This window comes from Phascolarctos cinereus, unplaced genomic scaffold (genome assembly GCF_003287225.1).
Source record: "Phascolarctos cinereus isolate Bilbo 61053 unplaced genomic scaffold, phaCin_HiC Scaffold_2;HRSCAF=192, whole genome shotgun sequence".
In the NCBI taxonomy this organism is placed as follows: Eukaryota; Metazoa; Chordata; class Mammalia; order Diprotodontia; family Phascolarctidae; genus Phascolarctos; species Phascolarctos cinereus.
Window position 1 is genome coordinate 110,670,636 of NW_027555625.1, and position 26,794 is coordinate 110,697,429.

Here is a 26,794-nt window from a genome sequence, read left to right on the forward strand (position 1 = left end):
TTTCTTCTTCATTTCTAAGTAGAAGGCAAATTAATCATCATGAGATGAATAAAACAAAAAATTCAAATACTGCAGTATTGAAAAAATTCAAACGGTTATTGATGAGGAAAAACATAATTAAAAAATCAACACTGAAAATCTTATAGCAATGACATCAATCTTTTCTATAAAACTTTTTTAAATAAGGCTAAACTTTCTCCGCCTGTTTGTATTTCCCAAAAGAAATTTTGTAATGTATGAATGCAAAAATAACTTCTTTGCTAGATTTTAAGTCACATCTTTCACAGAAAAATATTAATCCAGAAATTTAAGAGTATTTTTTTTCCCAAATTATATTAAAAGCAGAAGCAAAAGAATGTATCAGCATATACTCTACATAGTGAATGAAGAATAACAATAGGGCAGGTGTGAGGGATAATCAATGGACAGCCTGCATGATCCACTGTAGCCATATAATAATTCAGCAAATTGACTTGAAGTCTTGAGGGGGATTTATGAGAGGACTTAGATAGCAAATCTCATATGATAAAAAGGTAAGGATTTATTGTCACCTTGCCCACAGGAAGAAGTAATCACATCTGTGAGATCATACATCACTAAAATAACAAATTATAAAATTCTAAACTGTTGGTTTCCATTGCTAAGGGTGTGGGATTCTGAACAAATTCTGAATGAGAACTGACTTTATTTTAAATTAAAATCAAGAATATAAAGGCATAGGAAAAAGCAGTTTAATTCCTTCAGAAAAAGGAACTTTTTGAGGGTAGCAATATTGTCAATGATATATTTATTGAAGCAATAAATGAAAACAATATTAAACACTGACATGCACTTCAATAAAATGAAGGAAAACTATAGGCTCTACATTACTACCTAAAACAACAGATATGAATTATTCATTTTCCAATCATGAACCAAAATGACATGTACAAATTGGAAGGTGTTTTCTACAATTTATTTGCCTAGAGACCAATAAAGCTCTAACACAGAGGGCTTTAAAACCAAACCTTAATACTTTAAAATGGAATAAAATGCATTCACTAATGGTGGAATACAAATTAGAAATGTTTTTCACGCTTAATAATTCTCATGAATAAAAAGACAAGATTGATTGCCATCCAAATAATAAAGAATTTTCTGTAAGTCTTTCTAAAAGTATTTTTAAGTGGTATTTTAAATATCTAACTCTATTAAATTTATACCTAAATTTTTACTGAAATACAAACAGAAGTTGGAATTTTAGGGTAATCTATACTATATCTTACCTCTGTTAATCGAGGAATATGAAGACCCTTGGTATGATCTCCAGTCACCTTCCTTGATTTACCAGGCCAAGTTCTTTTCCTGTGACTTTCTGCTACACCAGACCAGGCAAAAACATCATGATAAGCTAAATCCAAATCTGATGGATCTACTGCAAACTGGCATATTAACTTCAGCAAGCAAGCAAGACAATCTAGCTGCCACTGTGGATAAAAATTAAATATTATTTACTATTTTCATTTAATGATGCCACGATCTGAACAGAAATACAAAGAATATAAACAAAAATTCAAAGCTAGAGATATTTATTTCAAAAACTAGTTTTTATTAACAATGAAAAAAGTGGGATAAACAGATATTAAATTTAAACCTTCAGCCTCACTTCTGACTCCATAATTCTGCAAAACTGCCCTGTGAGAAGTCATCAATGATCACTTAATTGGCAAATGTGATGACCTCTTCTCAATCCTCATCCTTCTTGACCTCTCTGCAGCATTAGATAATCCTGATCACCTCCATCTGGATACTACTTCTTCACCAGGGTGGGTTTGTTTGTTTTAACTGTGCTCTCACCTGGTTCTGCTCATTGCTCTTTCTTAGTCTGCTGGCTCTTCACTCATGTCATACTCATGGTGTGATGGGCCTTCTCATCTGCCTTCATAGTATCTCACTTGATGATCTCATCAGTTCCCATAGGCTGAATTTTCCCTCTATGAATATGATTTCTACATCTACATATCTAGCTCTAATCTCCCTCCTGACCTAGAGTCTCTGACTACCAATTGACATCTGGTTGGATGTCCAAAGGCATTTCAAAGTCAACATGTACAAAACAGAACTCATTGTCTTTGTCCTCAAACTACTGCCTCTTCCCAAATTTCCTATTACCGTATAGACTCCACTATTCTCCCACATATCCAATCTGCTGCTTTTGCTTACATATTTTATTAATTTATTTTAATTTATCAACAATCACTTCCATAAGCTTTTGAGTTTTAAATTTTTCTCCCCTTCCTTCCCCATGCAATCTGACATGGGCTATACATATACATTCCTATTAAACATATTTTCACATTAGTCATGTTGCAAGGAAGAATTAGAACCAACAGGAAGAACCACCAGAAAGAGGAAACAAAACACAACAGAACGAAAAAAATAGGAAATCGTATGCTTTGATCTGCATTCAAACTCCACAGTTCTTTCTTTGGATGTGGATAGCCTTTTCCATCACGAGGCCTTGGGAGATGTCTTAGATGCTTGCATTGCTGAGAAGGGCTAAATCTATCAACACTAGTCATCACACAACGTGGCTGTCACTATGTACAACATTTTCCTGGTTCTGCTTTTTCCTTACATTTTTACAACATCCCTGATATATGTCTCCTTCTCTCTACTCATTCAGCTACCCTGACACATGCCCATTTCACCTCACCCTGAAATTAATACAATAACCTTCTGCTTGGTGTCCTAGCCTCATGTTTCCTCCTACTCCAATCTGTTTTCTTACTCAAAATCACCACAGTGATTTTTCTAAAGCATATGTCTGATGTCACCCTCTGCTCAATGAGCTCCATCCAGGTGGTCCCCATCACCTACAGGATCATACCATAAGCTCTGTTTGACATTTGACATTCTTCATAACCTAATCCTTTCTTATATTTTACTCTCTTCCATAAACACAAGAATCCAGCCACAGTGGTCTACATAAAGTTCCCTGAACGTGACCCTCCAACTACCTACATGTTTTATTTTTACTGGCTATTCCTCATGCCTACAATGTTCTCCCTCTTTACTTTTTGCCTTTTCTCAGCTCAAACTGCACATTTTCTGAGACACCTCTCAGCTCCACCAGCTTGTAATGTCTTCTTCCCCTCTGAGTGTTTCTTCCATTTATACTGTATATATATTTTAGGTATCTGCATGTTATCTCCCTCACTAGAATGTGACCTTTTCACATTGGTTTTTTTGTTTGTTTGTTTTTTGTTTTGTTTTTTGCCTTTCTTTTTATCCCCAGTGCTTGGCACAGTGCTCGGCCCATGGGGTGTGCTTAATAAATAGTTGTTGACTGATAAGATTCAATTTAGAATACGAAATTCTCATAAAAATGCAAATGAAATGGCAATATAAATAATGATAATATCAAAGGCATATAATCTACCAACCCTCAAATTTAACTACAACAGTCAAATTGCTGATTATAATGGCTTTCCTTACATCAAAAAATAATTGTGAAAGATCAAGGACAATAAGATACTTTTGATTAAAAGTGCTTCAAAGCACTGCAGAATATGTCTAAAAGACAATTTCACTAAAACCTTTCATCTTACCCATGCATAAAACAATAAATTTTTTGTCAAGCAAAATCACTGCCAACAACCATGAAAAGTAAAACACTATGAACTTTGTTTGATACGTAGATTAATCATTAAGAACACATCAGATGTGAGAAAACTGTTTTAGTTATTTCATATTTTTCATTCTTCTCTCATGATTCTTTCTGGTCTTATCCTACTACTTGCAAGAATTACAAATGAACTTCTATTACTGAATGCAGTAGTTTCACATCATAGTTAAAAGTAATATGGTAAAAAGGTGAGAATGCAGTCATTTTGGATAAGTTAACATCAAAAAAAAGAATATATACAGACTAGAAGTAAAACCTTATGACCGTATTCAGACACTTGGATCTGGCTCCCATATAGAAAACAACAAGAACAACAAAAATTGAAGCTATTAGAAAAATGGAATGTTTCAAAGCATGTTTTATTAAAAACCAATAAAACTCCATAATGCTGATGAAATAGAGTAAGAAAAACAATAGCATTACAAGCTTTTCATGATACTGTGAGAGGTAAACGTATATAAAGATTACAATTATAGTTTGATCTAAAAATATAATCCAATCAGTGCTAAAATTTGCAAGGGTGCATGGTATCACAAATGACATCAGTACAATGTTATTTATTGTTTGCCAAGACTTTCTTTATAGATGGCTCAGAAAATTCACAACTCTTCATTTTCCATTAGGTGCCCTGTTTGGTTTTTAACTCAAGAACATCATGGCTCCTCTCCTCCTCTTCCCATCTCCCCTCACCCCCCAATAGGCTCATCACCTAAAAGCTCATCATCATGGAGAATTATCCAGTACTCTTTGACTGAAGGGATGGAGGACACGGAAATAAACTCCCCTCAAAGCCTTCCTTTATAGAGGGCTCAGAACTTTCCAGCTAAACCTTTAATTTTCTATCATCTATTCTGCTTTTATTTTCACTACAGGAATTCCTAGGTACTATCTGGAGCCCAGCCTTTCAGCTTCCTTTTGTTTTTTTGTCCTCCTACATTAGATTATAAGCTCCTTGAGGGAAAGGACTGACTTTCTTTTTATGTTTGTATCCCCAGCCCTTAGCACATTGCCTGGTATGACAGACATTTTATGTGTATTGACTATTAGCCAAGGGATTTTGGTCACACACAATGAAAGAAAATAAAGTGGGAAAACTCCTTCAGAATATGATATGATGGCATTTCTCTACTATCATGTTTTTGGGAGGTGAGAAGACAAGATTAATTACTCACTTGAGCATCTGAGAAAAACCTAAATACTAAAGAGAATATTCCAAATAATATAGGAATGGTGCTATGGCAATTTAAAAAAGGAAATGTTTCTCAAATACCTACCATGAAATAGCTTTAAAAAATTCTTAAATCTGGGTAACTCTTCAAGCAATGAAAAAAATCTTATCCTTACACTTATCTTACTCCATTCGTTTCTATGGAATGTGCACATTGTCCTTAGCTTCAGCTCACTCTTTTTTTTGTGTGTGTGCTTTTTTTTGGTGAAGCCATTAGGCTTAAGTGACTGTCCAGGATCACACAGCTATTAAGTGTCTGAGGAACTCAGGCCCTCCTGACTCCAACGCCCAGAGATTCTATCTACCTACTATGCCACCTAGCTGTCCCTTCAGTTCACTCTTTATCAAAGGGTCAGCCATTTCAGTAATCTCGAGCCCTAGAAATCCTTCCTTGTATAGACATTTACCATATGACTTTATTAATCCACAACTACTGAAAAACAAACACCACTTTTTCCTTTCTTCCCCACTTATATTACTGTCATAGAGCACACTACTAGACAGAGTAGAATTATGGTTATTGATTCCACTATAAATTCGTAACTCAACTGAGGTATCTGTTATTCTTAGTAATTTCATTATTCAACAACGGATGACTCTATCTCACTGACTTTGGTAGCTGCTCTAAAGCTTATCACTTTCAAAACTTAATCCCAACTACAGTACTCTCTTAACATCCATCTTTCCTTTCCTACTGTCTCAAAGCTGACAGTAGAGATCCCTCTTCTTTTCAAGAATTAGACCACTCTACTGCTTCCAAGAACATCAATCTTCTTCTTATCTTAAATCCTTTTCATGTTTGTTCCTATCCTTTATATACGACTTTAAAAAATAAAAAAATTCCCTAGACATTGCTATTCCCTTGAACCCTGAAACAACCATTTCACCTCCTTTCATTTGTACTACCAAACTTCTTAAAAGAAGAGTCTATATTTGCTAACTCTATTCCTTCAACTCACATTTACTCTATAACACATTTAAATCTGGATTCTGCCCCATCTCACTGCTCTGTAAAATAATTCTCTCAAAGATCACCAGTGATCTGTTTTTCAATAAATTCAATGGCCTTTCTCAGTTATCATCCTCCTAAACCTCTGCAAAGAATTTAATACTAATGATGACCAGAAACTGTCTCCTTTTTATCTTCCAAGATACTATATACTCTAAATGATTTCTACCATCCTTGTTGTTCCTTCCCAGTTTCTTCTGCTGGCTTCTCTAACTTGCCCTCTGCTCTGAATATGTATTCAAGGTTACAGCCTTTTTCTTTTCTTTCTATATTCTTCCCCTCTGACAATCTGATCCAATTCTATATCTTCAAATAATACAAAGGGGCTTTTTTTCAGTTTCATTTGATTTTTTCTTTCAATTTAATGCTCTCTTCTCTGATTTCAGAATTTCTATTTTGGTGTTTAATTGGGGGAATTTCATTCATTAGTTTTCTAAGTTTATTTTTTAATTTTTATGCCTAGTTCATTGATTTGTTCAGTCTTTTTCGTTGGTGAAGTGTTATAAATTTTATGTACTATAAAGAAATATAACTTTTCTCCCAAGGGCTGCTTTATGTGCATCCCCTAAATTTTAATGTCTCATTTTTGTTATTATCTTTAAGGAAATTATTGTTTTTATGGTTTGTCATGTCTTTTGAATAATTTTATAGGTAAAGAAAGCAAGAATGTTCCTTATCACCACTACTATTCAATATAATGCTAAAAATGCTACCCATAACAATCAGACAAGAAAAAAAAATGAGACAATAAGGACAGAGAAGAAACAAAATTATTGCATTTTGTAGATGACATCATGAATTATTTAAAGAACACTAGAAAGTAATCTAAAAATTAATGCAAGTTTATAGCTTTAGCAAAGCTGCAGGATATAAGACAGATCTGGATACATCAGCAGTATTTCTATATGTATTGCCAACAAAATTTAGCAGAAAGAGAAAATCTATTTAAATTAACTACAGAATTTATAACACTTGGCAGTTTATACTACCAATACAAGCAATATATGAGTAATACAAGCCTATATGAGTAAAGTTACAAAACCATGTTAACAAAGACAGAGCTAAATAGAGAATAGAAAAATAACAGTATTACCTAAATTAATTTTCTTACTGAATGTCATACCAAGCAAAACTACCGAAGAATTACTTTACAGAGTTGGGGGAAATATAAAAAAAAAATTATCTAGAGCAACAAAAGGTGAAGAATCTAAGAGAAATAATGAAAAAGGGCAAGGAGGTATAGTGATACCAGATCTCAAACTAAGCTACAATATAGTAATCATCAAAATAATTTGGTGCTGTTGAAAAAGTAGAGGAGTTGATCAGTGTAACAGATTAGAACACAATATACAAAAGTAAGTAAATTTGGTGTTTGATAAAAACAAAGACCCTAGCTCTTGGGGGTTGGACTCATCAAGAAGTTCTAAGGAAACAATTTATATAATACCACTTTAAAAATAAAAAACTCTGAAAGACTTAAGAACTATGATTAATGCAAATGACCAATTGGGATCTTAGATGACCAGTCATGAAACATAGTACCACTCAGCTCCTGCCAGGTGAGAAACTGAAGATGCAGACTAGGATAAACTTTTTTATACAAAGCCAGTTTGGAGATTGCTTGACAATGCGTATTTGTTACAAGGGATCCCCTCTTACCACCCAACTGAGGGAGAAAGTAGGAGACAAAATAAATGCATGTCAGTTTAAAAAAAGTTTCTAATCTGAAAAACAACTGTAAGGCACTAAAGAAAAAAGCATGATTATAATATTGGACTCTTCCCTCTCTATGATATGTAATTAATCATACAATCTTGTGTGCATATCCTCTTAAGGTTACTTTTCTAGCTATTGTTCCTGACTCCTAATTCCAACTGCTTTTAAACAATTGTACACACCGCTGTCAAAATAATTTTCTGAATGCATAACTCTTCTCATTTTAATTCTCTGCTCAACAACCTTTCATGGGTCTCTGACAGCAATTTTTATTGAACTCAGAAAGAAGTGCAATTTTTATTGAACTCAGAAAGAAGTAAGTTCAGATTCTATGTCTCAATGTGTACCCAAAAGCAGGTTATTTAATGTCTCTGTACTTGAGCTCCTTCATCTATAGATGACACAATCATACTTGTAGAATAAATTACATGGCTATTGTGGGGCTTAAATGACACGACCTATGTAAAGTCTTTACAAATTTTAAAGCAATGTATAAACATATCAGCCAACCCTACAAACTATTACCACTATTCAAGGTGTGATCTATACCCATCTCCCTCAACCCAACTAATATTCCCAGTTTCCTACTAACTCAGATTAATTTTGCACTATACTACCAATCTGATTGCACAAATGTAGTCATTTTATTTCAATGACCTTAAGTTTCATCATCTATAAAACGAGGGACCAGTTGATCTCTAATCTCCCTATGAGCTCTAATTCTACAATCTTATGAAAATTCATTGCATTTTTACTCTACCTGAAGTGGCCGTTCTCATATGTGACAATCAAAATACTATTTTTTACTCTCTAGCTCAAATGCTTTTGGCATAGAATGTTCCCCTGTGCCTGGGATATTATGTCTTTGCTGATTCCCCAGCTACTAGTGCCTTCTCTCATAATTCCCCAAAATCTAGCACATTGAAGGCACTTTAAAAATGCTTGTTGAATTAAATGATTGATATGCTATTTGCCCTAAAATGATTATGCCTAATTAGATACAGAAAGACCACTGTCTCTCTCTCCCATGAACTCTCAAAATACCCTATACTGCTCTTATAAAACTTATGTGTAGCATCCTATACCAGGGTACTTGTAGACGTTTTATTTCTCCCTTGATAGCCTGTAAACTCCTTTGTAGTAAGGGTCTCATTATACCCAAAGTATGCAGGCACAGTATTATCTGAATAGAAATGATAGTATAAAAGTTGTTACTTTAAAAGCAAAAAGGAAAAAAACTAAAATTGTAAAATTAATTCTAATTTTAAAAAAAAACCCTGCCTGTGTGACAAATATTGAAAACTATGCCAAAGCACAAATTTATGCACTTATTGAATTTTATTTTTTACCTCTTGACCTTAATAACATTATCTCAGTGCTAGCACTATATTACTTGTCAAGAAATCTTGGTATCAGAAGAGATATTAAAATATTAATTTCTGTAAAGTTCAGATAGGAAAGAAAAAACAAAGCAGCATTTTATTTTATCTCATAAAATTTTTAAAAATACAGAAATCTAAAATATGGCTCTAAGTAGAATTAAGGTTCTCCTTGAGATCTTCCAATATTATGTTTATTTGATTTAAAAATTTTAATAGTATACAGTTATTTTTATCTTATAAGTGCTTGTAAAATGTGAGTTAGAAAAACAAGCAAATAAAACTACTTATATCAAGATTAATATTACGATTCATGTTACATATTATATATTCAAAATTATGACAGCTAAAATTAGTAAATTACGATTAGCTCAAAGGACATTTCAAAACTAACATTTCTATCTTTGCTAAACTGACTATAATGGATTAGAGAAATCATCTTCACCCCACAACAGATGACTTATCAAATATATCACATCTTTAAAATTTGTCATTTCTACATGTTTAATATATACAGACCTTGCAACAAAATTCTTGGAACAAACTGTATGTGCTATTGACAAAGGAAATGTTTACAACATAAGAGTTAGCTTACAAATAGGGTTAAACACAGTTTTCACTTACCACAGTCCATGATTCCTGCTCTTTAGGCTCCAGAATTCCAGAATTAAAAATTTCTAATAATTGTTGAAGTCCTCCAGCAGCAACAAACTGAATGAAAATTAGAAGAGTGAAGAAAAGAAAGTTATATACTGTAATTAAAAAACTGCTAGCTGCTAAAATTACTTGACACAAGTGAAAATTTAACATTTTAACAGATGCAGTTTTTAGCTGACATACCATCAATATAATTTTTGGATAAAAAGATGAAGTAAGGCCCTTTAAAGTATGCTTTTGCAAAAGTTATCAATTACTAAAATTACATTAACAATATAGTTCCAGGAATTACGGGGTTCCTAACATTTTCACTGTGAAAAATAGCATGACTGCTGACAAAAGGAGTTCAAGATGTAACAACTACAAGAAGGTAGATTCTCATAATTGACACTAAAATAATAACAGTATTTTCTAAAATCTTAACCATTTAATAGCCTTTAAAATAAAATTTTAAATGAAACACAGTTGTTGAAATTAATTAAATCAAGTAATAGATCATGTTCACCAATCACTATTAGTCAAAAGAATTTAATCAAACCTTGCAACTCCAGGTATTTTTGCTGTTTTCTATTTGATCTTCACTTGAATCATCAGAGTCTGGATAAAGATCACTATAACTTCCCTAAACAAAGAAAGGGAACTTATTACAAGCAATATCACTTGAGACTAGAAAAGTCAATTTGTGAAAAATTTTACTTCAGAGCTACAGACAGAGATGACAAGTGGAATGTAATTACCGTAGACTCTCTCCTTATTCTTCTGTTAGGTTTACCCAATGCTTCAATGATTTCAAGTGCATATAACAATTTGTGAGCACTCTTTATTCTTAGAAGTTCTTTCCAATTAAGCCCATCATTACCCTTCAAATAAGAATAAAATGTGGTTTTCAGGTTGTTTTAAATGTAATAAGGAAAAATAGATGCTCAAAAAAGAGTTACTAATTATCAATGATCAAACACAAACACTCCCTGAAATGGGTTACAAAAATCTTTAATGAGTGACTCCATTAAGACCAAGGACCAAACTAAAGTTTCCAGAAATCTGGTCACAAAAAAATAGAATCAGAAAGATCTTAAGAGATTATCTACCCTAACTCTTTCATTTTATAAGAAAATAATCTGAGGCCCAGAGGGTAAAGGACTTGCACACAATCAAATCTACAGTAACTGGCAGAGCTGGGATTTTCACTTATGCATTAAAATTAGTTTGGAGTTTTGCTGGTCTTTTCCTCAAAGAGGTTATGATTGTGTATGACACAGTCAGCAATTATTTTCATGTACCTAGAGAGAAAAGATTAAAATCCTTGAAAGGGCTATTTTAATAAAGGATCTCATAACTAGTAATGTTTTCTTAAAATAAAGACTTAACCCTATGGGCTCACCTGCTCATCTGAAATTGTTTGGAATGCTTGTAGCATGTTAGGACATGTAGGAAGAAGCATTAGCAACTCCCAGACACGTCTGGATAGATTTTCTGCATGAAGGTGAAGTTCTTCACATCTTGCACTCTAGAAAAACAAAAGTAATATAGAATGTAATGCAAAAATACAGAATGTTCTTATTAGATATTTAAGTTTAATGAAATTTTTTTTAAAAATTGAGACTGATTCTCCTATTTCACTCAGGCTAAAAGTGTAGCAGTCGCTCATGGTTCCAATACTAACATTCACTGGCATGAAAGCTTTAAATTGTTCTGGTTTTTTTGACCTGGGCTAGTTGGTTCCTGCTTATGCTTATGCCCTCTGCTAGGAGAGGCTCACCAGATCTACTTAATGCAGAAAGCTAATCAGAATTAACCCCACTGAAACTCAGAACTCTGAAACCCAAGGGATTCACCAGAGTTAGCCAGCCTCCACAGTTAGGATTACAGGTGTGCGTAATCATTCACAACACCATGGTCTTAACAAGATATTCTAAAAGAAATCAGTTTCAAATGTGACATTTCTTCTACAATTTATTAATTCACAAATTGGATTTGCAATAATATTAGGGGTCTAGAAGAACAACAAAGAAAACTACTTACTTGACTATAATGGTTCAGTAATCATAATTAATATATTGGATGTACTACTAAACCATTTTCTGGAAATTTCCCCTCAGACTTTCAATTTTATTCTGGAATTTTTTCAAATCAGACTGATAACTTCTATTTTATTCTAAGAACTCTCTGGGTTAAAATTCAACAATATATGCTGAGTGCTAACTTTCTGTAGGGAGACTACATTAGGTGCGGGGGGGGCGGGGAAGAAGGGGAGGAAAATTTAAACTGTACTGAAATGTATAATTGGTATATGTTTCTCTACCAGATTCACATAGTAGTTTAAAGTTTGCAAAGGACTTTCCTAAAAATGCATGAAAAGTTCTGAGGTAGGTAGCAAAGCATCGAATCTCAAATAATATCAAAAGCTTTTGAAACCAAAACAAAACAATACCAGGGAGGCTAACGAAAGTCTGGCTGATAGTGATAATTTTTATGGCCATAGCAACTCTTGGAGGAGGTTTTGCAATGTTCTCAGGCTTTTTAGAACCATTATATCATCTGCAAAGAGGAACACTGGGAGGAACTCAATATCCACAGGGAATACCTATTCAACTTGAAATTCATCACACTAATAAACACTTTTGGTGAGTAAGCTTCTGTTTTCTGCCTATCATTGTAATGCTACCACATTATTTCTTTTGTATCTTTTAAGGAATTCTGTATGTTTTTAAGGCATGGATAGGAGATATCTTGATGGAATAGAGCCTTGATTTTAAAGCACTTTTTTGCTCTAACAAATCCTTTTTCACAGTAAACAAATAACTACAGTGGGATGCTGTATCCTATCTTTTAGTCAACTTCATGACAGTATTGGAATGGTCAACTGGAGAATGTTGCTCACAAAGCCTGCCTATTTCGAACTAATATATTCATAAAGGATGCCTTAAATGCCTATATTTAGAAGTTTTAGTATAGAATGTAAAGTAGGCATATTGATAGGTATATGTTGATGTGCCTGTTGCCTTTCTAGGGAATTAATAAGACCTAAGATCTGTTTTTTCCCCTTGAACGCCCTGACAAATGTGTTGTCTCTAACACAAATTTCCTCAATGTATGCTTGGTGTAATTTGGCTGTTTTCCTTAACTCTGTTCTCTTCAGTGCCATTCCTATCTCCTCTATAATCATACCTGAAGCTGTAGCAGTACTCGAGTCTAAATGCGGTAGTTCTAGTTTATGGTAAAAACATTTTGTTACTTAAGTTGTTATATTTACAGTATGAATAGAGGAATGAATACAAAGTGAAACTTAAGACAACCAGAGGAGTATTAAGACTAAGAATTATGGGGAAAAAAACCAAGAGGTACCTTTTCATCCTCCCATGGCTTCATCAACCCCTACCCTCTCTGCAGAAAACTTTGTCTCACGTTTTATAGAAAAAATTGAGGCTATTCATTGTGAATTCCCTCTTTTCCCTTCTTCCTCATTTATTATCACTCAGGTGCCTTCTGCCATATTTTCCTCCTTCACTCCTGTCTCACATGATAAAGTGGGCTTACTCTCTACCAAAGCTAAGCCCTCTACTTTGCCAAGTGATCTTATTCCATCCCAGCTTCTTCAAGAGACTGCCTACTCTGTCATCCTTACTCCACTTACTTTCAATTTCTCCCTGACTTACTGGCTCATTTTCTACAGACTACAAACATGCTCATGGCTCCCATATCCTGAAAAAACCTTCACTTATTCCTACCATGCCTGCTACCTATCGTCCTCTAACTCTTCTGCCCTTTGTAGTTAAATGCATCTAAAATAGGTGCCTGAATTTTTGTTCCCCTCACTTTCCTCTCAACCACTTACAATATGGTCTTATAATGCCACCAAAATTGCTCTCTTCAAAGTTACTAATGGTTTACTTTTTACCAAACCCAATGGCTTTTTTTTCTCAGTCTTCATCCTCTTTGCCTTCTCTGCAGCTTTCGACACTGTTGTTCACCCTCTCCTCTTTGATACGCTCTTGTTTAGAATTTCAGGACACAGTGTGCTCCTACTTTTCTTCATACCTATCTGATCCCTCCTTTTCTGTCTCTTTTGCTGAATCCTATTCCATAGCATACTCTCTTGGTGTCTCTCAGGGTTCTATCCCGGAACTTTTTCTCTTCTACCTCTATATTAGTTCACTTCACTAAGTGAACTAATCTCATCAACTACCATGGATTTAATTACAAGCTTTATACTGATGATTCTCAAACCTACCTTTCCTACCCCAATCTGCCTACTGACCTCCAATTTTGCATCTCCAACTACCTTTCAGACTTAATGTCCAGTAGACATCTGAAACTCCACATATTTATTTATTGGCTAGGCAATGGGGCTAAGTGACTTGCCCAGAGTCACACAGCTAGTAAGTGTTATATGTTTGAGGTCGGATTTGAACTCAGGTTCTCCTGAATCCAGGGCTGGTCCTCTATCCACTTTGCCACCTAGCTGTCCCTGAAACTCCACATATTTAAAACGGAACTCATTATTTATACCCCTAAACCCCCCTCAACTTCTCTCTCTTCCTGATTACTATATAGGGCAACACCATCCTCCCAGTCCCTCAGGCTAGAAACTAGGAATTCATGCTAGACTTTCCACTATCTCTAACCCCCAATCCAATCTGTGATCAAAGGCTGTCAATTTCATCTTTGCAAAATCTCTTGAATCCCCTCTCTGTTGTCTCCTATGAAACTGACAGTGACACCACTCAGGTGGAAGACCTAATCACTCCAAAATCATGCTGGTGGGTCTGCCTGCCTCAAGTAACTCCCCACTCAAATCCATGCTCCATTCAGCCATTAAAGTGATCAATAATCTCCAATGACTTCCTATTACACCCAGGAACAAATAAAAAAATGCTCTGTTTGACATTCGAAGCCTCTGATAACCTATCCTCCTCTTATCTTTCCACACATTTTCTTCATTCCAGTGACACTGGTCTCCTGACTGTTCCATGAACAAGATATTCCATCTCTCAGCTAGCGCCATTTTCTCTGGTTGTCTCACATGCCTGGAACACTCTCCCTCCTCTGATCACCACTGATCTCCCTGGCTTCCTGTAAGTCCCAATTAAAATCCTACCTTCCACAAAAAGCTGTCCCTAATCTCTCTTAATTCAAGTACCGTCTCTCTGTTAATTATTTCCCATTTACTCTGTATATAGCTTGCTTTGTATATATTTCCTAGCAGGTTGTCTCCCCCATTAGATTATAAATACTCTAAAGCAGGGACTGTCTTTTTGCCTCTTTTTTGGTATCCCTAGTATTTAGCACAATACCTGGCACATACTAGGTGTATAATAAATGTTTACTGAATGAATGAACCAAAGAAAGAGAGAGAGGGAGAAAAAAAGAAAGGTAGAAAGAGACAAGGATAAAAAGAGGGGGGAAGGAGAAGAGGGAGAGATGTTGAAAAAAGAGGGAAATGAGACAAATGGAGGGAGACAGAAAGAAAGAAAAAGAAATGGGGAAGGGCAGGATGTGAAACACTTATGTGAAATGGAGAAGGAACAAAAAGTTGGAATGGGACAAAGAAAAGACTTAAAGCAGAAGGATTTTATACTACATGACTATGATAACTATGCTGGTAAAGAATCTGAAAGCAATTGCTACTTCACTGGTTCCTCACTACATGTGCAAGGAATCCCTTTAACAGGATAGGAAAGACCTACACAGACCTACCAATCAATGAGGGGGAAGAAATCTAATATTATCTTTCTTTCTTGGCCTTTTTTTTGTTGAGGCAATTGGGGTTAAGTGACTTGCCCAGGGTCACACAGCTAGTAAGTGTCAAATGTCTGAGGCTGGATTTTAACTCAGGTCCTCCTAACTCCAAGGCCAGAGCTCTATCCACTGCGCCACCTAGTTGTCCCTATTCTTTTTATAGCATGAAATCACTGTACTTATATTTAGCTTTACCGGTAATTTTCCATGGCTCACAAAGCATTCTATAGATGATGCTTAATAAAGCATACTAATGAACTAGTGAAAGTCTTATATTCCTAGAAAAATTAAGGAAAGAATTCAAGCAGATTGATACAACGGAAACAAGCAGCTAGTTACATATTTTTCTCATTTTAAAGCAATTAAAAATATGGAGAAAAAAAATCCTCCAAATCCAAATAATTTAAAAAGTCCTATGAAACAAAAAACTGAATTAATCACCTCAGTATCTTCCATTGCCACTTCTCCAGAAGGAGGTTTAAATGATGCAAGCATTTCTAATAAATCAAACAGAGTGGTAAGATGAGGCTCTTGTAAAAGCAAAAGCATTGGAATGTTGTCCTTCTGAGGAGGTGGGAGACAAGAAGCTGGTAGCTGAACACCTTCCCCTTTCCGTTCTCGTCTTGGTGCTCCCAGAGATACAAATACCATCTACAAATGGAGGGGGCAGAAAGGAACAATCATCATTTCCATTTTGTGGTCTATGTGTTAAACATTGATTTTCTAAAAGTTTATAAATAACAGTACAGAAATTTTTTTTTTGCATGGTTTTTAAAAAAGACTGAAAACAGGTATGTGAAATAAACTATTTGCTTGGAAAAAAAAAGACAGGACTAAACTTTTCTCTCATTTAGAGGTATCCTACAGTACTATGCTTATAGTACAATAGAATAAAATGTAATGGCTAACACTATTTTAACAAATAAATAGCCTATCAGTTAAATATTTATACTTTGGTTGTATAATTTATTTAAAAATTTAATGTTATTTTAATAAACGCACCTGTCTGGTACTATTTTACAGCTAAAATAGAAGGTGGCTACGCTTCAGAAATACAAAGTCAGAGAGCTGTTTCTGACATATAAGATCTCTGTGGGAATATAATATCTTTCCAAGAGGCAAATATTAAATAGGCATGATAACAAATTCAATAGAATTTACCAGAAATCACACCCCACAAATCCATGAAAATAAATGTAAGCATGCCATGAAAATTTAAAAATATCTTTTACAAGGAGTACCTGCATATCTTTAAATCCCAGTTCATGAAGTGTTTTTTCATCATAGTCTGTTGTTAGTTCATGTCCAGATGAAATCATTCTCACAGGCCCCATGAGACCACCTTGAAAAAATGCAAACAACTCAGGGAACTTTTTAAAGGAAATGTCTTTATTTATATTTTTTAATTACCTATTTCAAAGAGTAGTGAGAGCAAGAAACAGCAAAACTATTAATAGTTAAGTTTTATTCATTCTATTCCTAAAATGTGAAAGTAAAAGACAGTGTGTTAATGATGCTTTTTTGTAAATGTTTTGCTATCTGAGGGATAAGCAATTACAAAACAGCTTTCCAGTACCAGTATAACTAAACAGCCCTACAACTGCTTTCAGTTATGGATAGGAATCACAAAGCTTTCATGAGTAGGGTAAGGAAGGCTTCCAGTTGTTAAATAATTTGCTCCCCCCACTGCCACTTACTTCCTCTTACACCAATCTAAAGAAAAGGGATATACTAACCAAAAAGGAAACCAGGTTTTACGGCGTAGACAGTAATGAATAGTAGGGCTTAGAAAACATAGAAACAGAAGCAAAAGGAATAGTGCCATGACCCTCCCAAAAAAAAGAAAAAGAAAAAAAGAAAAAGAAAAACTGGGTATGTGACTGAGACAGTCATGAAAGAGGAAAAGAACAAGCATTGTCATCTCTGAAGGGCCGATTTGAAACTTTTTAAAATTTCTTCATACTCAAATCAAAGGAACGTATATTATAAAAAATCAAACAAGGAGTACAATGGAAAGAGAGTATCAATATTCACAGAACAAAAAATTCACATGTCCAATAAATAAATCCATGAAATTCTATCAATATCATTATCAAAATCTGTATTCTTACAACCAAGACCCTCAGACTTCATTCAATCCTTGGATGCCTGCAGGGCTTAAAATCATAATATAAAAACCTGAAGGGACATTAGAGATTATCTAGTCTAGGTTTCTTCATTTTACAGGTAAGAATCTTCTCCTGCATTGACGGTACTTTTATTTTAGCATCCTGAGCAAGTGTTCCACTGCAAGAAGCACCATAAAAAGCTTCTCTGCCCTGGTGAGTTCAGTGCCGAAAAAGGGAGAAATATCAAGAAGTTGAGAAAACATAAAGAAATGATCAGGATCACAAGGTAGGATCAGGACCTTGAGTAAAAAGTAATGCTAAGAAAAACGAGTGTACTCTGCACAGCTAAATGTTGCTTATTGCTTATTTCCTACCACTTGTTCCTCTCTTTGTTTTGAGAAGAATTTAAATGCTTTATTTTATAGAACAATTTCAATCTATCCTCTTTCCTTTTCCATGTTCCTTAAACATGGACCAACCTAAACAAATTGGAAAAGACTTGTCATTAGAATATTGGCTAGAAAATTATTTTCTGTTCAAAGAAACTAATGAAATCATCTAAGTGTTAGAGGGAAATAACAGAGAAGAGTACCTACATTGAAAAAAAAAATCACTCCACATTAATAACTAGTTAGCATTTATATAGCACTTTATGGCATACAGTCTTTAAAATATGCTATCTCATTTGATTCTTACATCAACCTTTTGAGGTAAATACAACTGTTATCTCCATTTTACAGATGAGAAAATGAGGCTAAATAGGATTAAGTGACAGCTATCAAATGTCTGAGACAGAAGTCAAACTCAGATTAGCTTCCTGACTCCAAGTTCCAACACTGGATCCACTTCACCACCTAGCTGAAATAAAAGCATACGATCTCTTTCCCAAAAATCACTGATAAAGATTGATTTCATCACAGAGCATCATCAGGAAGTCCCAAAGATTTCTGCTTGGCTCTGGGCTGCTTAATGTTTTTAAGCTTAAAAATGACACAACAGCAGCTTACAGATTAGTGTTAGAATCCAGAAAGTTCTTGAGAAGCTAAAGCACTGGGCTGAATCTATAAAGATTAAATTCAACTAGGAAAAATGTAAAGTATGAACTTCAGTTCAGAAAATCAGTTTCACAAGTACAAAATGGGGAAGTCTTAGAAGAAAGCAGTTCTGGGGGTTTTAATGAACTTCATGTTGAATATGAATTAGCAGTGGGATGTGGCAACTAAAAAGTTAATGTAATCTTGGGCTACAATAGAAGATGCATTTTATTGTTGCTGCACTGTTTCAGTTGTGTCTGACTCTTTGTAACTCCATTTGGGGTTTTCTGGGCAGATATTAGAGTGGTTTACCATTTCCTTCTCCAGCTTATTTTACAGAAGAAGAAACTGAGGCAAAAGGGTCAAGTGACTTGCCCAGCGTCACTCAGCTAGCAAATGTCTGAGGTCAGGTTTGAACTTGGGTCTTTTGGGTGCCAGGCCCAGTGCTCTATGCACTGCACCACCTAGCTACCCCAGGGTTCAAGGTAGGCATAGTTTCCAGGAATAAGAAGGTGAAGATCCCTATATGCTCTGCCCTGGTCAGACCATTTCCAAAGAAATATATTCAATTGGGGATTCTATAGCTTAAGAATAATAAAAGAAAGGCAACCAGAATAGCAAAGGACACTTTAAGATCAGATTCTATAACAATATATAGATTCACTAAATGAACTGGGGGTATTTAGCCTGCAGAAAAAAGACTTAGGAAGGATGGCACTCTTAAAACGTTTGAAAAGCTTTCTTATGAAAGAGAAATTAGTCTTGTTCTGTTTGGCCCATTGAACATAACTAAAACCGTGGGTAGAAGCTGTGAAGAGGAAAGTTTGGGCCTAAGGATAAGAAAAACTTTCTAACATTTACAGAAAACCAAAAATACAGTGAGTTGCCTTGAGAGTCTGTGGTTTCTCCCTCACTGGAGAGATCTTCAAGCAGAAGCTGAATGACCAAATGTCAGGTATAATATATAAAGTGCTATTTATCATAGTATACTGGGGATCCCTTTTGCATATTGGTTAGACTAACTGGTGGCTAAGGTCCCTAACAACTTTAAATTTATGTGAATTTTGTCACAGATATGTTTAGAAATGTATTGGTGAATAGTTTCCCAAAAAGCTCTAATAAAAAAAATGTGGATAAAATTGCCTTTTATTCTGGCAAGGAATTAATAGTTTCAATCCTATAAAAGACGTATCAGAAACTTTTCAAGAAAGTGAGGGAAGATAAATATAATAAATTACATGAGGATGCCAAAAACTATGGGACTCATCCACTGCTGAAAAAACTACCTTGTATCCTTAGTGAAGAGGCATCTATAGCTTTCTCTTATAATTATGTCAATAAATTTTAGTACTAAACCAAATGGACTTCTTTGACAATGGTTATAAAAGTATTTGGTCCTGTCCTCTTCTTCCCTGCCCTTGAAGAAAGAATCTTTTCACATTCTAATGACTAATCCTACCAGTTGCTCTCTAAATACTTCCCCAGAACGTCCCCCCTTGTTTTCCCTAGAATGATTCTCTCTCTTGCTGTCATTTAAAAATTGTAGCACTGTCCCTTGGGTTTTACTTATCTAATATAAATGAATCCTACTGATCAACTATATAATCCACATAAGCCTAAAAAAGTATAACAAAGAAATCTGTATCCTATGAAGATGAAGCTACAATCAACAAGTATTTCTTCTTTGGTGTACTAACACACTGGTTTTGCTTTCGGTTTGGCTATTCACTTCATCTGATTGCAGGCTTTCAAACAGGATAGTTGGAAATTCTGCCCATGTCCTACAAGCTGAGCAATATGACCAGTCAGTGGGATGTGGGCATCATCAATTTTGAGAGAAGAAAAATGAGCTGATGATCGTCAGAACTGCCACTTACCAGGAAATTCTCCCTTTCTGCTGCTTTGACCAAACTCCTGAAGCTGTGCTTGTTGACTTATCTGCTCTTTCTGTAAATTTTCATACCAATGAGTTACTTCTGCCCTAAGATCTGCTACCTGGTCACTAGGATACATTTCAATAGTCATCTGAAATACAAAATATGACCAATTTAAAAAATATGAAAGAACATTCGCATGTGGAAATAATATTATTTTAGGAATCAAATGTGCTATTACCTTGTCAGGAAGGCCAGCTGGCTGACATACAATTCTTAGTGGTAATGACTGTTTGTCACTAAGTGCTTTTAAATGACTACTAATACCAGTGCCTTCTATTTGCCACTGTCGCAGATGATAAGCAAACCTAAAACATATAAAGACCATATAGAACATTACTTCTATTTTCTTGTTGTATAAAAATTCTTAAAATTGATTTGCTGATTGAGAATAAAATGAGACGAAATACGTAGTATTTTGTGAAATTTAACATTCTACATAAATGGTAACTTATTATTAAATATATTCTAATTTAGTCTATGCCACCATTTAATCAAAATTAAATTTAAATATTGATTTTCAAAGTCAAATTTAAATTTAATGAACTAAACATATACAAGGAATTTATGTATACATGCAAGTACACACATATATGCAAATGGTTCTAGTTCCCAAACTTATTTTTTTAAGAGATAAACTATTAGAAATGAAATCTCAATTAAAAAAAAAATCAAAGATTGCCTCTACAATCAACATAATGGGGAAGAAGGATGGTAGCCTATACGCTGCGAATATACTCAGAGAACACTCTGCAAATTGGCATAAAAAAGCAAAATCTTGACCTGCTATTTTACTTCCTTGAGGAGAAAAATAAATTTGACATTAGAAATAGAAAACAGTCTGTACAGATAAAAGTAATAGAAAAGTTTCATTTTTAAAATAGGTAAAAACTATCCATTATAATCATATTATAAGTAGGTTTTCCCAGTGGCTAAGCCAGCAGTGCATAAACTCAGCTAGCTTCTATTGAACTAGAAAGGCTTTAGCAATTTCTGTCCTACTAGGATTGACCTCAGTAAATTTTGAGAAGCTCACTGCCATAAAATGCATTACCAGTTGACAAATTTTTGTACCATAAACTCAAATGCCTCCCTTAAGTTGTGGAGGGGTCTTGATCTGCACTGGTATGCAGAAACAACCACATGAATAAATTCTTTAAAATATTAACAGTAGCATGTAAAACATATATTCCCCCCCCAATTAACAGCGAAAATGAAATCTTTGTAGAACATCCCATACATGTTGCCAAGTTTAAAATGGTGCATAGAAACTTTTTTTTTAATATTACCCATAACTCAGCTTTCAAAGCAACTAAATATAGGGAATAAAGGCATAGGTCCAGATAATCAATATCTAAAGCAAATACCACATGTAACAGAAACCAAGGGGAATGAGTGGATATTGTCTTGGAGAGATCCTCAATCAAACATCTATTAGCAGAGCTAGAGAGGAAGAACTGCATTGTCAAATAGGTCAGCCAGTAATTAAACTTCTATATAACTTCACTTCTGTTGTAGAAAAAGTCTTTTGTGAAATTTCTAATTCATCTTCTAGGGTAGAAGAACCTTTTGAAAAAAGACAGCATACCTTTAGTTTCTATCAACATAAAACATAAAGTTTACCCCATGGTGCTACACATATTTAACAATTAAATTTACAAAACTGTCAGGAAAATTTTAATTAGTAGTCGCATCAGTTCATATTCACATCTACTTCCAGACTCTCTTTTTGCTGTGATCATTTAAGAACCTCTCTTTCCTTCATGTTCACGTCACTCAAACGTATCATCTAATCAAGATTCTAGTAGTGGCCATTTACTTCCACGGCATTCTCCCTCCTTTGTAGAGAATTTCAGTAACAGGCTAATAGGACTCTCCAACTCAACTCCCATTCTTATACTAAGGGACTGCATGGCCTCTCAAATCCCCTAATAATTATCAATTCCTCAAACTTCTCAATTCCTATGCCCTATTCCCTAACTCAACATCAAGTATAAACAAAGTTGGTTACATTTTTGATTTTGTCTTCCAGAATGAAACAGAAACATGATCTACAAGTGTTCTACTTCAATGCTCAAAAGCTTTGAAATCCCATCAGATCATAATGTATCATTTCATTTGCCCTATGCATTATACCTCTTTTTTTTGTCTTCCTCCTCATCCCATTCAATCCCTCTATCACTCAGTTTTCCCTCAAAATATCACTTGTATTTTAATCTCATTTTCCAAGTTCTACCTAATGATGTTTTCTCAGGGCTCAGGCTTCTTGATCTTTAAGCAGCATCTGACACTGCTCTCTCTTGCTTCTCCCAACTGACCTCTCCTCAGTTATCTCTCCTGGTTCTACAATTATATCACATCTTATAAACCCGGGAATACTCAGAGGTTCAGTCGTGGGCCCTGTTGGAGTCTTTCTATATTCTAGCATTCACTTATTAACCAAATCAGCCACCACACGTTTAATTATCATCTCAAATCATATAATTCCAAATCTACATATCCAGCCTTAGTTTTTCTCCAGAGTTTTAGTCACACTATCTTTAACTGCCTCCTTGATATCTCACACTGCCTATCTTGTGGACATCTCAAACCCATGTTGAAAAACATGGTTATCTTGTTATCTTCATCCCTTCTACACCCAATCCTACGTTCTTTAAGGTCACCAGCAACCTTCTAGCCACAAAGATTTGTAACCTCAGAACTGTCCTTAAATACTTACTCTTTCACCCCACGTAACTTGCCAAATCTTGTCATGTCAACCTCCACCACCACATCTCATACCTGTCCTTTACAATCTAGTCACAGTCACCACTCTAGTTCATAACCCGATGCTGAAACATCGTCTAATTAGTCTCCATGCCAGAAGTACCTCCTCTCTCTAACCCATTCTAAATTCAACAATGAAGTAGTTTTCTAACAGTTTACTTTAAAAATTCCAACAGATTCCTATTACCTATTACCACTAGAATCAAATATTACTCTTCTGTTTATCTGTAAAAGCCTTTCATAACCTGTATGCAACAAACCTTTCTAACCATGGTTATACATTATCTCAAATTCTTACATTCTGTAGTCCAGGAAAACAAACTTTTTTTTAATACTAATCATACAGAAAATGTTATTTGCTGATATTCCACAAGTGGCTCCCCTATGCCTGGACTGCTTTTCCATCTCACCTTTGACTCAGAATATATAGTTTCCTTAAAAATATTGCTCAAGTATCATTTTCTATATAAAACCTTTTCTGATTTGCTACTGCCCCAAAATTTTACTTTGTATTTATTTGTATGCATTTTAAATATATTTATTTATAAATATGCTCTCCTTCCTCCATAAAATGTAAGTTTTTTGAAGGCACAGGCTACTTAATTTTGTCTTTATGCCTGGAAAATTTAACACAATGCCTGACAAAGTGAGCACTTGATACATGCCTAAAGAGAGCCTTGGTATTCAATATTTTATAATCGCTATAAGCCAGAGGTGTCAAACTCACAGGGCCTAGGGCAAGCTGAATTTAGATTCAAACATAACTGGGAAATATTTAGCAAATTAAAAACAGAAATATGAAATCACATGGATGATGTTAATTTGTGATTTTCTAACTCAATATGTGGCCCACAGAGAACCATTTCTACTTGACTTTGACAGCACTGCTATAGGTCATTATGTTTTGTAAGATAAATGTTAACAACTGGAAACAAAACTAAACAGAAATTCCCTACAATTTGCAGTCAATTATTATTCATTCTCATATGAGAAATCTATACATAAAATAACTTCTTTATCTTATTACAGTAGAATGTTAACTTTGAAAATACCCAAAATACATGGCACTCTGAATTATGACACCTTTTTAATCGCTCCAACAATGTTAATTATACCAAATAATAGCTCATGGCATATTTTTAAAAAGAAAATATTTAACTATTTTCAAAGTAATGAAGTTGTAGTTTCACAGAACATAGGATTTAAATTAAATGGTACTATAAAGACTACAGATTCAAAACTGGAAAGGGACCTTAGACATTATCTAATTCAAATCCTTCATTTTCTAACCCTTCCCAAATCAGATATTAAATTCCATTAGCTACACAAATAAAGTGTAACAACATGTACTCTAAATATCTAGGTCGCTACAGTGAACTATTTCATTAATAAATTAGAAGATAACCACTGAACACTTGTGCAGAGAATACTTTAATAAAAGTATAGAATTTTAATCAATACACAGTTTAATGAAAAAATATTTTTAACTCTGTTAAAACATTATGAGGCAATGGATTATCTATCAGAATGAGTTCCTTCAAAGAAAAATTTAACTTATTATTGTGTTGGAATTTGTTATTTACTACAGTTCTCCAAGGTAACTCAACAACTCCTTCTTCCAGTACTAATTTCCAAATAATTTGCATTTACTCAAATAACACTGTTCGGCAATTGGCATATTTTTAAAAAAGAGAAAATCTAGAATTATGAAAATGTTTGATACTTTTAATAAATTAATATTTAAGTCTTGGCTGGTTGGAAGAAGTCATTCTTAATGGTTTTAAATATTATTAATGTTATTCTTAATAGTTAACTTATTCATGAACTCAATGAAAAACATTACATTTCTTAATAAAAGCACTCTCTTTATATGTTCTTTTATCCAATATTTTCATTAGTGTTAATATATTTTATTTTTGCACTGAACACAATGAAGGTCTAAATTATTTATAAGAATATTGACTAGCATTGAATATTTTGGTCATGTTTCTATAGTGACCTGAAATGTAAATGGAAAATATTATCAACAATTTTAGGAGGAAAAAAGCAAAGGAAATCAGTCAATATTCTTTCTTGGAATTGTGTGGGTATATTTAATTTTGCTGCTGAAGACATATTCAAATATGTCCCTGCAGCTAGATGATTTTTTTTCTCATTCATCTTCTCCCTTTCAGTTACACACAATTTATAATGAAAGTTTTTGAAAAGTGAAAATTGCCCGCAAAGTCCATAATTGGAATAAAGAAGCGCTCCTCATGCTTATTCATTATCAAAAGGTTTACAATATATTTTAAAACGCTGAAGTCCAAAAATAGGACCCTAGTTAAAGAGTTAAAAGGGACTTATGAAAGGTCCAGAGTGGTCACACAGGCAATAAACATTAGAAGCAGAATTTGAACCTAGGTCCTATGATTCAACAACTACTGCTCTTTTCTACCCTAGAGAAAACAAAAAAAGATTTGTCAACAAAATCATCTGCATTACTAATGTAGTTTATATAATCATGGTTTCTATTTCACATGAATTTTCATTTGATCCAAGATATGTATTATTTTTGTATATGTATGAAATATAAGGAAAAATGAAATTAGATGAAATGTGTTACTGAAAAATTACCTTCTTCTAAATGCTTCCAGATGTGTCTTCAACATAAGAAGTCCTCTTTCAATAATGGTAAGACTTGAGTGTGATTCTTGTTCAAGACTGCTAGAGGCTATCATAAGGCTTTCCATACACTTACTAATAAATTCTTGCTCCTTCTCCAAACCTGTTTTACCTAAAACCGGATTTAAAAAACAAAAACATGAATTTAAAAAGAGCCGTGTCTACCTTCAAAACTATGAAAAACTGCCAAATATAAAACAGAACATATTTTTTCCACTTAATTTTAGACATTATTACAAATATAGCTTAAATTTCTTACCATTAATATAATAGGAGTTGATATACTGTATAGCTGCCCGACTAACATCACCAGACTGTGCTCTTAAAGCAATGCCCCAGAATTGGTCCATACCACAGAGCTATAGAGAGAAATGTAAGATATTTATCAAACTACTCTGACAATCATGGCATTAAAAATATTAATACTTTCTCAAGTGATCAATTATGGCCTATTAGTTGTGAATAATGCCTGTTTGAGGTATTTTAATGACTTAGAATGTATAAGTTTAAGTAATACAAAGTTTTCTATATATGTCTAATAAAATTCTAACTTATAGCTGAAGTGTAATCCAAGAGCTAGGGAAGCTGACCTATACAGTTTGTCTGGCTAGAAACAAACCAATGCACATAGGTATAATCTTACAGTGGTTTAGCAAAAAAAAAAAAGTACTGCAGAAAGCCTTGTATTATGTCACATACAGAAGTTTTTAAAAACTGTAGCATTTACTTTAACATAATCCAAAAACAAACTACCATGGGAAATCTTCAATCAACTCACTGTGGGTACTTCATTAACTACATAGATTTCTACCTGACTATCCCTAGGCTAGAAATAACAAAATGAAATTGTAACTAGAACCAGTCAGAAAAGTTAGGAATCTTTGTGAGAAATA

At 34.1% G+C, this 26,794-nt stretch overlaps 1 protein-coding gene across 4 annotated transcripts in view; it reads right to left on the reverse strand.

Moving 5' to 3' along the window:
• The window catches only part of USP34 (ubiquitin specific peptidase 34), a 313,170-nt gene that overhangs the window by 102,943 nt on the left and 183,433 nt on the right, over positions 1 to 26,794 (reverse strand). For all 4 annotated transcript variants that reach the window (XM_078149535.1, XM_020985492.2, XM_020985490.2 and 1 more), the window contains 11 exons: positions 26,161 to 26,260; positions 25,854 to 26,013; positions 20,653 to 20,779; positions 20,415 to 20,562; positions 16,637 to 16,737; positions 15,837 to 16,046; positions 11,038 to 11,163; positions 10,394 to 10,516; positions 10,195 to 10,278; positions 9,624 to 9,710; positions 1,266 to 1,466 (listed from right to left, as the gene is read on the reverse strand). In XM_078149535.1, coding sequence (XP_078005661.1) covers positions 1,266 to 1,466; positions 9,624 to 9,710; positions 10,195 to 10,278; positions 10,394 to 10,516; positions 11,038 to 11,163; positions 15,837 to 16,046; positions 16,637 to 16,737; positions 20,415 to 20,562; positions 20,653 to 20,779; positions 25,854 to 26,013; positions 26,161 to 26,260 — 1,467 coding nt within the window. The remainder of the gene's footprint in view (positions 1 to 1,265; positions 1,467 to 9,623; positions 9,711 to 10,194; positions 10,279 to 10,393; positions 10,517 to 11,037; positions 11,164 to 15,836; positions 16,047 to 16,636; positions 16,738 to 20,414; positions 20,563 to 20,652; positions 20,780 to 25,853; positions 26,014 to 26,160; positions 26,261 to 26,794) is intronic.